This window comes from Syngnathus scovelli, chromosome 8 (genome assembly GCF_024217435.2).
Source record: "Syngnathus scovelli strain Florida chromosome 8, RoL_Ssco_1.2, whole genome shotgun sequence".
In the NCBI taxonomy this organism is placed as follows: Eukaryota; Metazoa; Chordata; class Actinopteri; order Syngnathiformes; family Syngnathidae; genus Syngnathus; species Syngnathus scovelli.
The window spans coordinates 6,734,667-6,749,282 of NC_090854.1; the positions used below are offsets into that span (position 1 = coordinate 6,734,667).

Here is a 14,616-nt window from a genome sequence, read left to right on the forward strand (position 1 = left end):
TTGTCCCCAGCCCTGCCAACACGAGGTTGTACTCCTTAGAACAGTGGTCGTCAAATAATGATTCACGGAGGTACTGAGATTTTAAAACAATTTGAGAACCACTGCTCCAAAAGAGACACCTCATCCAGAGGGGGACTCTACAACACCCCCTCTTTCCACAAAACTTATTCCTGTGCACTTCTTCCTTTTTACGCGTTTCACAAACAACAACACAATCACACAACTTCAGGCCTTTAACTTACTTGTCCCCTGGTTCGTTGCACTGCCGGGTCCCGTCAATCCACCTCTGTCAGACGAAGGCAGACCTAAGATGCTGGCCCAGCGAAGAATTCTCTTCCCAGGACTTTCTCCTCCAGGTCCTCTTAATGGACGCTGGCTTGTCGATGATGCAGCACGTCCTCCTTCGTCAGCCAGATAGCGGGTATGAGGGATCCCGGGTTTCGGCACCAAAATGTTAGAGATTTGCTCACTCCAACTTATTTTGCAAGAACCACACGGGAGACAGGCAAGTTCTTTTAGACACCTGCACGTGGAGAGTTCACTCGCTCCAGAATGAAGTCTGAAAAGTCTCCTTCCTGCAAGGGCATATTTATTAGGAGGAACAGAGTGGGGGTTGAGAGTTGACAGGTTTGGTGAACCCCCGGCCTCTGGTAAGATCAGAGCAGGGGGTGTTTTACGATGTTGTGGGAACCAGAACAACTTTGATTGCTTCCTCTGCAGCTGGTCACTCAAGCAGAAGAAGCAACCACTTTACTTTACTACGTTGTGAGAGCAAGACAAGATTGGTTAATCATTATAGTCTACATTCCAACATAATCCTATGATAAAGATAACCTGGAAAACCCTAACACTGGCTGTGTCCATGATTTAGAGAAAAACATCAGGCATGCATTACACAGTTCCTTAAGGGTCATTAAGCTCCTTGTACTTTGAGCCTACACCGAGCCATTTCTCCTGCAGGCTTGAAGGTAACTTCTCCACGATAGGCTTTATCCCACGAGGCGTGTCGAGGTATGCAAGGCCAGGAAGATATCCATCGTTTTTGGCTGCTAATAAAAAGGTCGATTCGATGGTGAAAATTTACAGGATTTTTGTCAGACACAGGTGGAAACCCCACCGTGAAGGGGTCCATGCTACAACATGATTAGGCCTAATGTTTTTTGAGGATTAAGAATGTTATGCGGGACAAACAGAGCCTAAACAATAATTTGAGAGAGTTGATTTTTGCGGGGAAGAATTGTACAAAACGAGTTCTTCCAATTAATGTTGGTTTGTTGTTCAGCTGTTTTGTGCCCTACTTGAATGGCAATTTTAATACAAAAGAGTAATTTGAAGTAGAGAGAAAAAATACTGTCAGTGGTTATTTTGTTGTTTGCTTCAAACCTTTTGTTGTTAGATTTGAAATTTAGAATAGTGGATATTTTATACGTGCATTGAAATTTGTATTGTCAATTAATGAGGCTCCACCACGGTCAATGTGGCCTCCTGGTAGCACCGATGAAATATTATGGCTCCCTTCAGCATTTAAATTGCATGAATCATAAAATGGTATTCCTTCGTTACAATCAAAGGAAAACAATGAAGCGTTAACTGCAACATAGGAAAGCAAGCATATGAGCACCACACGCACGCGCCCGCGCACACGCACGCGCACGCGCACATTCTGTCTTGGTACCAACAAACAAGCCCAAAATGTCGAGTTTTCTATTCTTGCGCGAAAGCGCAGGAACGTCTCCTGAACTGCTTGATGTTTCAGACGGACTTATTTTGAGACGCACGCAATATAGAAGAGAGTCTTTACGGTAGTTTTGATTGATAAGGCTTATTTTAGTCTTACTGTTTATTATTTCTGCAACATATTGCAAACAATGCAGACATAAGGGTGAGCAATAAGATGATGTCGTGTTTCCTATTACTCTTATTGTTTCGCAGTTGTTACATTTGTAGTAAAGCATAACTTGAGCAACACTATATTAAATTAAATATATTTTAATCAAGACACGATTTAATATTTACGAATACATACAGCGTTATCAAATCAGACCTTTTTATTGGGTTTATAAATTCCAATATTTTACTCAAATCAATTTAAAGCTTAGATTCAGCCATACTAAGTTCGTTCCGTTTGTGTCTCCTTCCTGTTTACTTCAAAACAGACCTTTAACACAAGGGAAGATGCTCTCTCTGCAACCTCGACAGTGGCTTCGACGTTGGGCTCAATTGTGTACTTTGCCTCGACAGACAGTTCACAAGTTGGCCTCGCTACAAGAGGCTAGAGTTCTATTCCCAAACAAAGTCAAACGCTTGCTTTACCCTTTTACAGATATAGAGGAGTACCTGGACAGGTATCTATTTTTTTTTTAATGTCACACTCTATCGTTTAACTTGTCTATTGTACAGACATCAATATCTGTTTTGAATTTACGTTCAGCTCCGTAGATAGAACACAGTTCCAACTCTTTCATCCCTGTGTTGATGATGTTCTAAAAGCTGAGAGGCTCTTCTGCCCATCACCTTCTCATAAAATTGATTATTATATGTCAGCAGAGAGGATGGACCACTCACCTGCACTGAAACAACCAGAGGTCAGTAGAATGCCTTCGTCACACTACAAAGCCTTTTATAGTTTGCTCTCCATCTTGTCCTATTCATTTTTTATATTGCCCTTGTGTCACGAAATTGTTGGACAGCAAATAACAAACAACATTATATCTTAATGTAGGTTTCATAATTTTAAGTTCTACCATCCAATCTTAAAATAATTTATTGGCCAAAGCATTTCAACAATAAGAAAGGTAGTTTCTGCTCACAGTAATGTTTGAATGCAGTCTATAATCACCACATTGGTATACATTCTTCCTTTTGCATTTTAAAAGTTCATTAACAAGTTTTCAGAAGGGCTGGAAATGTACCACAAACTTTACAATATGGTGTATACAAACTATAGACAAAACATCAAACATAGACATGTAAAATGTGAAACAATACTAATACAATCATAAGTAACAAGATAAAATGTGTAATCCTAATACACAAAATACAATACACTCGGTTCCCATTTGCCAATGTAGCTTGTTGATGCGAGATTGGGAGTTGTCTCAGGTTTAATGGGTGCTTTGTCCAGATTGAATGTTTCACCTCCTTCCACTGATGTTCAAAAGGATTTAGATCAGGGCGAATAGGGATACTCCAAAATATTGCAATGTTATGCTCTTAGCCTTAGGTGTTTTTAAGATGTGTGTTTTGGGTCATTATCCATTTGTTAGATTAATGCCCTGCGACTGTGGCCTTCAGTATCTCACTGACACTGGGCAGCACATTTCTCTTCAGGTTTCCTAGATAGTCTTGAGATTTCATTGCACACATAATAATAATAATTATTATTATTATTGCGGCTCGGTGGCGCACTGGGTAGCACGTCCGCCTCACAGTTAGGAGGGTGCGGGTTCGATTCCACCTCCGGCCCTCCCTGTGTGGAGTTTGCATGTTCTCCCCGGGCCCGCGTGGGTTTTCTCCGGGCACTCCGGTTTCCTCCCACATTCCAAAAACATGCTTGGTAGGCCGATTGAAGACTCCAAATTGTCCCTAGGTGTGAGTGTGAGTGCGATTGGTTGTCTGTCTCTGTGTGCCCTGCGATTGGCTGGCAACCAGTTCAGGGTGTCCCCCGCCTACTGCCCGATGACGGCTGGGATAGGCTCCAGCACGCCCGCGACCCCCGTGGGGACTAAGCGGTTCGGAAAATGGATGGATTATTATTATTATTGCACACATTGTCCTCTGCACAAATTCAAGATACAGTGCCAGATGTAGTAGTTGACAGTCCCAGAACCTTACAGAGCCTCCTTCATGTTTCATGGTGTTGGTGTGTATCCCCAGGTGTGTTTCATTGGCCGAAGCAATGTGGGAAAGTCATCTCTTATCAAATCTCTTTTTTCCCTGAGTCCCAATGTGGAAGTCAGAATCTCCAAAACCCCTGTAAGTAGTCATAACTGACATCGATGTGCATGATCTTTCTGTAAACATACCTTATACACACATGGGAGAAGAGAAGCAAATTGCAGTTATTGAAATAGCTATACTTTCATGTTTTGAAAAAGCTAATTTTTTTAATTCGCTATATTTCATGCTCTCCAACTTAAATTATATATGATTCATCTCTGTTTGCATGTTTGCAGCTGCTTGTGTATGCAGAAATGTTTTGAAGTAATTCAGCTTGGTCTCATTATTATATATCACAAAATCTGGCATTTAGATATGTTACAATTTGTTTTTGAATTGGAAATGAATTGCTGTTCTTAACAGTATCACAAAGCTAAATCATTGTAATTATTGAGGCAGGTAAATGACGAATTTTTATTATTTTTTTGTAAAGCTCTTTGTGGCAAAAGCCGTTGTGTACGCGCTATATAGCTAAAGATGTATTGTATCGTATCTCTCTTCTAATGAAGATGTACTCAAGTCAGTGCCGTGTTAAATGATGTAAATAAGAGTTAATGTTTGTTTTCTATTCCATTGTAGGGTCACACAAAAAAGATGAATTTCTTTAGGGTGGGCAGGGCTTTCACCATCGTGGACATGCCAGGTTATGGACATCGAGCACCTAGAGATTTCGTGGATATGGTCGAACCATATCTCTACTCAAGAAAGAAGTAAGATATCAACTTTGCTACTCGGGGAAGCTATGTGATACAAAGAATTTTGTGAAGTAGTAATTTGAGGGGGAAACACTCGTACACAAATACAATTCCTCAACATTGTCAAGATGACGACACAACGTGCATTTCTGCACATAATAGTCTAAAGATATGCACCTCGAAGCCATATACGGCTAAAGCTTGATTATATGCAGACTTTGGGATCCAGAATTTGGGAATCGCGTTAACCCTGAAAACACATATACTAGAAAGTATATTTTTTTTTTTTTTTTTTTTTTTTTTTTTAGAAAGAAGTGTTTTTAGGCAGCCGAAGCGATCCTTCGTCATGTTCGGCGTCAGGCGCGTTGTTGGGCAGCTAAGGGGTCCGTTCCCCGTTTGTCACCGTGAATGCTCCGCCCTACATCGAAGTCAGTTGATATTTACAGTCGTATGCAAAAGTTTGGGCACCCCTAATCATTTTCAAGATTTTCCTTTATAAATCATTGGTTGTTCGGATCAGCAATTTCAGTTAAATATATCATATAGCAGACAAACACTGTGATATTTGAGAAGAGAAATGAAGTCTCTAGGATTTACAGAAAGTGTGCAATCATTACTTAAACAAAAGTAGGCAGGTGGATAAATTTGGGCACTCCAACAGAAAAATTACATCAATATTTAGTAGATCCTCCTTTTGCAGAAATAACAGCCTCTAAACCAGGGGTCTCAAACTCCAGTCCTCGGGGGCCGCATTCCTACATCTTTTCCAAGTTGCCCTCGTTAAACACACTTAATCCAATTATCAGGCTCCTGCAGAATGTGAGGATCAACTGATAATTTTGTGTTCTTCTGAACTGAAAGTCACAATTTCCCAAAACATTGATATTTATCCAGTAATGTCAGACAGTGGAAGCACCTTTTTTCCAGATTATCTGATGTAATTTTAGGGTTTCTCCAAATCACGTGACCTTCTAGCCATTGGCTTTGTATCCTTGGTTCCTTGCAGTCTTGTGAGGACATTCTTGTTGGTGGATGGCAGTGTTGGACTGCAAAAGACTGATCACGTTGCCCTTGAGATGTGTGAAGAGACGAGAAGTCCATATGTGGTAAGATGAATATTCTTTTTTTTAAGTGAGAAATACATGTAAGCCTTATTCTGAAGTTACATCTCTGAAACTTCTATATGTTCTCGAGAACACGAGAGATTACATTTTTTGAAAAACTTTCTTAAAACCATATGATCCACAAAGTTCATTTCGATCCCTAATGATACATCAAAAGGCAAAGTTACAAAAATATGCACCAGCCTTCCAAATGATGGCAGATTTTGAATCAAAAGTTCCTGAGATAGAAGAGTTCAGATGAAGGTCGCCACACCCCTTTTTGTAATGATATTAAAATTTAAGCTTCGTTAAAATTAAACTACTCTTCCGTGAGTCGTCACCTTATCGTGGTGGAGGGGTTTGCGTGCCCCTATGATCCTAGGAGCTATGTTGTCTGGGGCTTCATGCCCCTGGTAGGGTCACCCATGGCAAACGGGTCCTAGGTGAGGGGCCAGACAAAGCACGGCTCACAAGCCCCTTATGATGAATAACATAAATAGATTGCGTTTTCCCTCGCCTGGACGCGGGTCACCGGGGCCCCCCTCTGGAGCCAGGCCTGGAGGCGGGGCTCGAAGGCGAGCGTCTGGTGGCCGGGCCTTCACCCATGGGGCCCGGCCGGGCACAGCCCGAAAAGGAAACATGGGTCCCCCTTCCCATGGGCTCACCACTTGTGGGAGTGGCCAAAGGGGTCGGGTGCAGTGTAAGCTGGGCGACGGCCAAAGGCAGGGACCTTGGCGGTCTGATCCCTGGCTGCAGAAGCTGGCTCTTGGGACATGGAATGTCACCTCTCTGGCTGGAAAGGAGACCGAGCTGGTGTGCGAGGCAGAAAAGTTCCGACTAGACATAGTCGGACTTGCCTCCACGCACAGTTTGGGTTCCGGTACAAGCCCTCTCGAGAGGGGCTGGACTCTCTTCCACTCTGGAGTTGCCTACGGTGAGAGGCGTCGAGCAGGTGTGGGTATACTTATTGCCCCCCGGCTGGGCGCCTGCATATTGGGGTTCACCCCGGTGAACGAGAGGGTAGCCTCCCTCCGCCTTCGGGTGGGGGGACGGGTCCTGACTGTTGTTTGTGTCTATGCACCAAACGGCAGCTCAGAGTACCCACCCTTCTTGGAGTCCCTGGAGGAAGTGCTGGAGAGCGCTCCTTCTGGGGACTCCATCGTTCTACTGGGTGACTTCAATGCTCACGTGGGCAATGACAGTGAGACCTGGAAGGGCGTGATTGGGAGGAACAGCCCCCCCGATCTGAACCCGAGCGGTGTTTTATTATTGGACTTCTGTGCTCGACACGGATTTTCTATAATGAACACCATGTTCAAACATAAGGGTGTCCATGTGTGCACTTGGCACCAGGACACCCTAGGCCGGAGTTCGATGATCGACTTTGTAGTTGTGTCATCGGATTTGCGGCCGCATGTTTTGGACACTCGGGTGAAGAGAGGGGCGGAGCTGTCAACTGATCACCACCTGGTGGTGGGTTGGCTCTGATGGTGGGGGAAGATGCCGGTCCGACCTGGCAGACCCAAACGCTCTGTGAGGGTCTGCTGGGAACGTCTGGCAAAATCCCCTGTCAGGAAGAGCTTCAACTCCCACCTCCGGCAGAGCTTTTCCCACGTCCCGGGGGAGGTGGGGGACATTGAGCCCGAGTGGACCATGTTCTGCGCCTCCGTTGTTGAGGTGGCCGACCGGAGCTGTGGCCGTAAGGTCGTTGGTACCTGTCGTGGCGGCAATCCCCGAACCCGCTGGTGGACACCGGCGGTAAGGGATGCCGTCAAGCTGAAGAAGGAGTCCTATCGGGCCGTTTTGGCCTGCGGGACTCCGGAGGCAGCTGACAGGTACCGGATGGCCAAGCGGAACGCGGCTTCGGCGGTTGCTGAGGCAAAAACCCGGTCGTGGGAGGAGTTTGGCGAGGCCATGGAGAATGACTTCCGGATGGCTTCGAGGAAATTCTGGTCCACCATCCGGCGTCTCAGGAGGGGGAAGCAGTGCAACGTCAACTCTGTTTACAGTGGGGATGGCGTGCTGCTGACCTCGACTCGGAACGTCGTGAGTCGGTGGGGAGAATACTTCGAAGACATCCTCAATTCCACCTACACGCCTTTCATTGTGGAAGCAGGGCCTGGGGACTCTGAGGCGGATTCTCCAATCTCTGGGGTCGAAGTCACTGAGGTAGTTAAAAAACTCCTCGGTGGCAAGGCCCCGGGGGTGGATAAGATCCGCCCAAAGTTCTTAAAGGCTCTGGATGTTGTGGGGCTGTCATGGCTGACACGCCTCTACAACATTGCGTGGACATCGGGGACAGTACCTCTGGATTGGCAGACTGGGGTGGTGGTTCCCCTCTTTAAGAAGGGGGACCGGAGGGTGTGTTCCAATTACAGGGGAATCACACTCCTCAGCCTCCCTGGTAAGGTCTATTCAGGGGTGCTGGAGAGGAGGGTCCATTGGGAGGTCGAACCTCGGATTCAGGAGGAGCAGTGTGGCTTTCGTCCTGGCCGTGGAACAGTGGACCAGCTCTACACCCTCAGCAGGATCCTCGAGGGTGCATAGGAGTTCGCCCGACCAGTCCACATGTGTTTTGTGGACTTGGAGAAGGCGTTCGACCGTGTCCCTCGGGAGGTTCTGTGGAGGGTGCTTCGGGAGTACGAGGTGCCGAGCCAACTGATAAGGGCGGTTCGGTCCCTGAATCACGGATGCCAGAGTTTGGTCCGCATTTCCGGCAGTAAATCGGATTCGTTCCCAGTGAGGGTTGGACTCCGCCAAGGCTGCCCTTTGTCACCGATTCTGTTCATAGTTTTTATGGACAGAATTTCTAGGCGCAGCCGAGGCGTTGAGGGGGTCCGGTTTGGGGACCTCAGCATTGCGTCTCTGCTTTTTGCAGACGACGTGGTGCTGTTGGCTTCTTCAGGCCGTGATCTCCAGCCCTCACTGGAGTGGTTTGCAGCCGAGTGTGAAGCGGTCGGGATGAGGGTCAGCACCTCCAAATCCGAGTCAGTGGTCCTCGATCGGAAAGTTGTGGAATGCCCTCTCCGGATCGGGGATGAGATCCTGCCTCAAGTGGAGGAGTTTAAGTATCTTGCGGTCTTGTTCACGAGTGAGGGGAGGATGGAGCGCGAGATCGACAGGTGGATCGGTGCAGCGTCGGCAGTAATGCGGACTCTGTACCGGTCCGTCGTGGTAAAGAGAGAGCTGAGCCAAAAGGCAAAGCTCTCGATTTACCGGTCGATTTACACTCCTACCCTCACCTATGGTCATGAGCTATGGGTCGTGACCGAAAGAACAAGATCCCGGATACAAGTGGACGAAATGAGTTTTCTCCGCAGGATGTCCGGGCTCTCCCTTAGAGATAGGGTGAGAAGCTCGATCATCCGAGAGAGACTCGGAGTAGAGTCGCTACTCCTCCACGTTGAGAGGAGCCAGATGAGGTGGCTCGGGCATCTCATCAGGATGCCTCCTGGACGCCTCCCTGGGGAGGTGTTCCGGGCATGACCCACCGGTAGGAGACCCCGGGGACGACCCAGAACGCCTTGGGATCCCCCGGGATGAGCTGGATGAAGTGGCTGGGGAGAGGGATGTCTGGGAGTCGCTCCTGAAGCTGCTGCCCCCGCGACCCGACCCCGGATAAGCGGAAGAAGATGGATGGATGGATGGATGGATGGATAAAATTAAACTGCTTGGTTAAACCCACAGGGTGGTTTGGCATGGAATAACCCTATACTGCTTAACCTCACAAGGGTTGGGGAGAAACCACAATCTCCGTTGATTAAAAATATGAAGAAAGCCATCATTCTCATTGCTGTTGCCAGATGACATTTCAGTGACCTTTAGCTAGCCCCTTTAGCAATGTACATTTGAGGCCAATGCCAAATTAATGCGGTAGAGTTAACAAAGGAATGCCTTAGGATAGATGATCATATTTTTCACCCTTTGAACCGATTTGATGAACTATGAGAATATAGATGATTTATTTGGCATGTAATGAGTCTTGAATACACAGTTTCTTGAAATGAGAATTTTCTATAGATCCACCTGGATTTTAGCTGGCTTTCTTTCTTTTATACTCGCAGACATATGCACATGAAATTCCCCCTTATATGCCCCTCAACTGCTCAGTTCTTTCAATGATTTTGTTAGTCTCTTCTTATGTCATTACAGAATTGTATAAATGTGACCGCTAAGATATGTAAGTACTGCAGACCTCTGACAAATGTAACGATTTAGTAAAGCACCCACACCTGTTCACAAAATGTGTTAATATTTTTAAGGCTTTGACAAAAGAGCTTTCGGGTAAGCTTAGCAAGTGAAAACATCATACTCCAAGTTTTTTTTGGGGGGAGGGGTGTTGTTGGTTCAGACCACAATGAGACATGAGTCACACAGTTTTATTAACCTTAGAAACATTGTTTTTGCAGATGGTGGTGACTAAGATTGACAAATGTGGTCGTAGCTCACTACTGAAAAACCTTATGAATTTTCAAGATGTGATTACAACACAGACCTCGAGCTGCTTCCCCCAGCCCTTTTTGGTCAGGTGAGTGTCACCTTTTGTATTTTGTTGGTGTTGAGGCCAACAAATCCTAATGCCCAATAACATGCCTGACCTAACTTAATGTAACAAAGTATCCCTTCAGCTGCCTAAAAACATGCCTTTCTAAAAAACAAGACTTTCTATTTAATGTGCTTTCGGGGTTAACGCGATTTCCAAATGCTGCACCCCAAAGTCCGCATAAAATCAAGATTTAGGTGTATGTTAGATAATGAAACCTATCCATCCATCCGTTTTCTATACCGCTTGTTCCCACGGGGGTTGCGGGCGTGCTGGAGCCTATCCCAGCAGTCATCGGGCAGTAGGCGGTTGCCAGCCAATCGCAGGGCACACAGAGATGAACAACCATCCGCACTCACACCTAGGAGCAATTTGGAGTCCTCAATCGACCTCCCAAGCATGCAAACTGCACACAGGGAGGGCCGTAGCCCTCCTAACTGTGAGGCGGACGTGCTAACCAGTGATACCGATAATAGATAACACCTCCGCCGCGATTGATATATTAAATACTATCGGTTTGTGCAAAGCAAACAACTTTAAAGATGTTTTCACACCTGTACCCTTTTAAAAGAACTGAACTCAGACCTCTTTAAGTGGACCAAAAAGTGGACAAAGCGGAAACGAACTCAGTTCTTTTTGTGTTTACATTGTGAGTGTGTTTCAAAGAGGACCGAGTTCTCTTTCTGGTTCAGTTCAGCCTTGATGGGGCCTCAGTCCTCTTTCTGTTCACACTAGGTCCTCTAGAGCTCTCACACTCCCACTGCACTGCATTCTGGGTAGTTTTTGATATCTGACTCCCTACTTCTTCGCATTTTATCTCGAGTAGCTAAATACTTTAGTGTTTTCACTTTTATTCTGCATTGTACAGAAGTTCTATCAAAACCGGCTGCTTTCATTCTCTCAGAAAATTCCTGAAATACTTTCGCATTACGATGGGTCGTAGATAGTTGTGGTTTAATGCTGTCGTCGTTCCAAATTTCCAAAAGACATTCCGTTTCGTCTTCTCCCCAAACTATGCCGCGTCCAGGTGCCGTGGCAGAACTTTGAACAGCACATGCTTCTCTACGTTTACTATTAGAACCATGGCCACGACCACGACTTGCTGCTGCCATACTTTGGATTCTCTGTTCTCTAGTTTTGTTTTTTGCGCCTGCAGTCACGTGACCAATCTACGGCAAGCCAAGGAGGTTACAATACAGTGCAAAAAGGCGAAGTGAACCCAGTGCGCTTTGTGTTCACAATGCACAGATTAGGTGAACCGTACCATTGACTTTTTAGCGAACCATACTGAGACCACCTCCTGAGGTGGTCTCAGTACGGTTCGTTTTAAAGGGGTCTGAGTACGGTTGCCGTGTTCACATATGCACAAAAAATGCTGAGTCATCGATCTGAGTTCGTTTAGAGGGCTGAAAGGGACCAAGTGTGAAAACACCTTAGAATGGCATCGACAAAGAGATATACTTATGAGGCACATTTCAGATGCCTTTGCAGAACAAGCTGAGAGCAAGGCTGGCTCAAAGATGGAGTATGTGTCATACTACACAAAGTACTCCATAAATGCACATACCGTATTGGCCCGAATATAAGACGATGTTTTTTGCATTGAAATGAGACTGAAAAAGTGGGGGTCGTGTTACATTTGGGGTCCAGACAATATAACCGTTTACAACACTAGATGGCGCCAGATACGTTTAAAGCGAAGTTACGTCACCGCGTTTTATGTCTCGCGTGAGTTACCTCAGCTTATTGCGATTGTTGGAGCTTGTGCGCAACGGTAAGTTAAAGGTTGCAGGTATCGACTGAGTACGTTGCTGTGATCGTGTGCCTCTTTGACACGAAGTGACTATATACATTTCATTGTTACTACTGTCCACTGTTGTGCCGTTTGTCCAACCGCGGTTTGCTTTGTGGTCGCCGTTTGATTGATAGCTCTGGCGCGCTCCTTTAAGTTTGCCTCGCATCGTAGGAGTAGCCGTTACGCAGCGGCACGGCGACTAACGGTCGCCAGCAAATGTATTTTGGTGTCTCGATGACTTATGTTTGGCATGTTGCAGAGAGTATTTCATTCATGGTTATTAAGTATAGCGGAATCGTTACGCGTAATTAGTTATGTAATGTGCGCGGTCGACTCGTGTTGTGAGACGTCAGAAGTTGAGCGTTGACGTGTTGTATTTCTGTCTGTTGCAGAACCACACACACACACACCACACAAACGGCGACTAACGGTCGCCAGCAAATGTATTTTGTTGTCTCGATGACTTATGTTTGGCATTTTGCAGAGAGTATGTCATTCATGGTTATTAAGTATAGCGGAATCGTTACGCGTAGTTAGTTATGTAATGTGCGCGGTCGACTAGTGTTGTGTGACGTCAGAAGTTGAGCGTTGACGTGTTGTATTTCTGTCTGTTGCAGAACCACACACACACACCCAACAAACCACACACACCATTCACACGCTTCACACAATACCCTTTTGCCAAGAACCTTGTTCAAAAAAGAAAATTGGATACAAATGTTAACAAAAACGAAAAATAAAATAAGTCTACAGAAGTTTTGAATCCTCATCTCAGTCATTGTGAAGTGTAAGATGCATATAAATGTGTATTCATCTTTATTCACCCCATTATTTAAAAGTTGATGATTAACCGACAAGTTAATTCTATGTCATTATTTTTAATAATACATATAAAAATAGATGTGGGCAATCATTTTATTAATTTTTATTAGCTGACCTTTTATGTTTTCTTTTTCCTCCTGCAGTTCCCTCAAATTTTCTGGGATCTACATCCTGAGATGCTTCATTGCTCATATAACAGGAACTATCCAGTTAACAGACACTTCTCAAAACTGATTCTTCACAAGCTTTGTCTCAGTTGAGTTTTTTTTATTGCTCTCTCTCTTGTGCAATGTCTTTTCATGTTTGAAGACATACGTGTGTTTTTAATGATGAAAATTTTTAACAAAAACATCGCAGACCCAAAGTATCCTTCTGGAATGAGCTACTAAATATTCTGAGCAAAATAAATATTGCATGTTGTTATTATTTTCTGTTTCATACATTATGCATTGAATAAAAAAATCACACTTGAAAACCACAAGTAGGTTATTTTACATATGTACTATATGTATATAGTACTATTACTGTTTTGGCCCGAATATGACTGTTTTTTGCATTGAAATAATACTGAAAAAGTGGGGGTCGCCTTATATTACACCCATTTTCACTTGTGCGCAGCGGTAAGTTAAAGGTTGCTGGTATCGACTGAGTATGTTGTTGTGATCGTGTGCGTCTTTGACACAAAGTGAGTATATGCATTTCATTGTTACTACTGTCCACTGTTGTGCCGTTTGTCTGATCGCGGTTTGCTTCGTATGCGTGCCGTTTGATTGACAGCTCCGGCGCGCTCCTTTAAGTTTGCCTCGCATCGTACGAGTAGCCATTACGCAGCGGCACGGCGACTAACGGTTGCCAGCAAATGAATTTTGTTGTCTCGATCAATGACTTATGTTTGGTGTGTTGCCAAGAGTATTTTATTTATGGTTAGTTGTTATTATTTTTTTGCCAATAATTCAGTAAAGCAATCAAAACTGAACCACGTCTTCCCTCCTGTCTTCTGACCGACACCCGGGGGCAAAAAGAGTATAACCATCCGAGCCAACCCCCTATACCATAGGTCGGCAACTCATGGGTCCGGAGCCACATGTGGCTCTTTCATCCTTCTGTTGTGGCTCCCTGTGACTTTGGAAAATGATGAGTATTTTATAAAAATTAAATTTTATTTTAGTTTGTTCATTTTAAAATATAATTCTGAATTTGAAGATTATGGTAAACTTGTAACATTAAAATTAAACGTTTTTAATATTTTTACCACCCAAAATATGCGTCATATCCGCCGATATGCGACATTCGAATTCCTGGCGTCCCTCACGTCTGGCAGCCGGCGTTTTTCCAGCTCACTACTATAAAAGTGACATAAATACATAACTATATATTAAGTGAAGTAGTCCTTTTTTTTAATTCAGGAGGACAACAGGCTGCACACTCCAGTACACGCGATGAGACAGAAGCAGACTGCGCATTTTTTTGGTTTGCATTGTTCGTTCACAGTGCTGGTGGATAATATTTGGATAAGTTTGGATTTTTATCTCATAAATAAGAGAACAGGTGACTGCAGGCTGTTTGCATTTTTTGTTCAGTGGGTTGGGTAAGTTTGAATTTTTATTTCTTAAATACGAGCACTCAAATAGACACCGAGTATTTTATTTGAAATTAAGCATCAACCAAGTGTAAAATGCTTTTTGTTACATGCAGAAATAAAATTCTGTGTTCTCTGCA

The 14,616-nt window shown here is 44.6% G+C and overlaps 1 protein-coding gene across 3 annotated transcripts; it reads left to right on the plus strand.

Annotated features, from left to right (window-relative positions):
* The first annotated feature begins 1,671 nt into the window (after nt 1-1,671).
* Nucleotides 1,672-14,616, plus strand: gtpbp8 (GTP binding protein 8). Of its 3 annotated transcripts, XM_049729162.1 has the most exons (9): nt 1,672-1,802; nt 2,157-2,345; nt 2,432-2,585; nt 3,877-3,975; nt 4,519-4,649; nt 5,641-5,740; nt 10,147-10,265; nt 13,041-13,152; nt 14,304-14,616. In XM_049729162.1, exons 1-8 carry the CDS (start codon nt 1,693-1,695, stop codon nt 13,129-13,131), a joined length of 993 nt encoding a protein of 330 aa, XP_049585119.1. In that variant the 5' UTR covers nt 1,672-1,692; the 3' UTR covers nt 13,132-13,152; nt 14,304-14,616. The 3 variants fall into 3 exon arrangements, with proteins under 3 accessions (XP_049585119.1, XP_049585118.1, XP_049585120.1); XM_049729161.2 differs by lacking the exon at nt 14,304-14,616 and having other exon boundaries at nt 1,673-1,802; nt 13,041-13,953; XM_049729163.2 differs by lacking the exon at nt 14,304-14,616 and having other exon boundaries at nt 1,728-1,882; nt 13,041-13,953.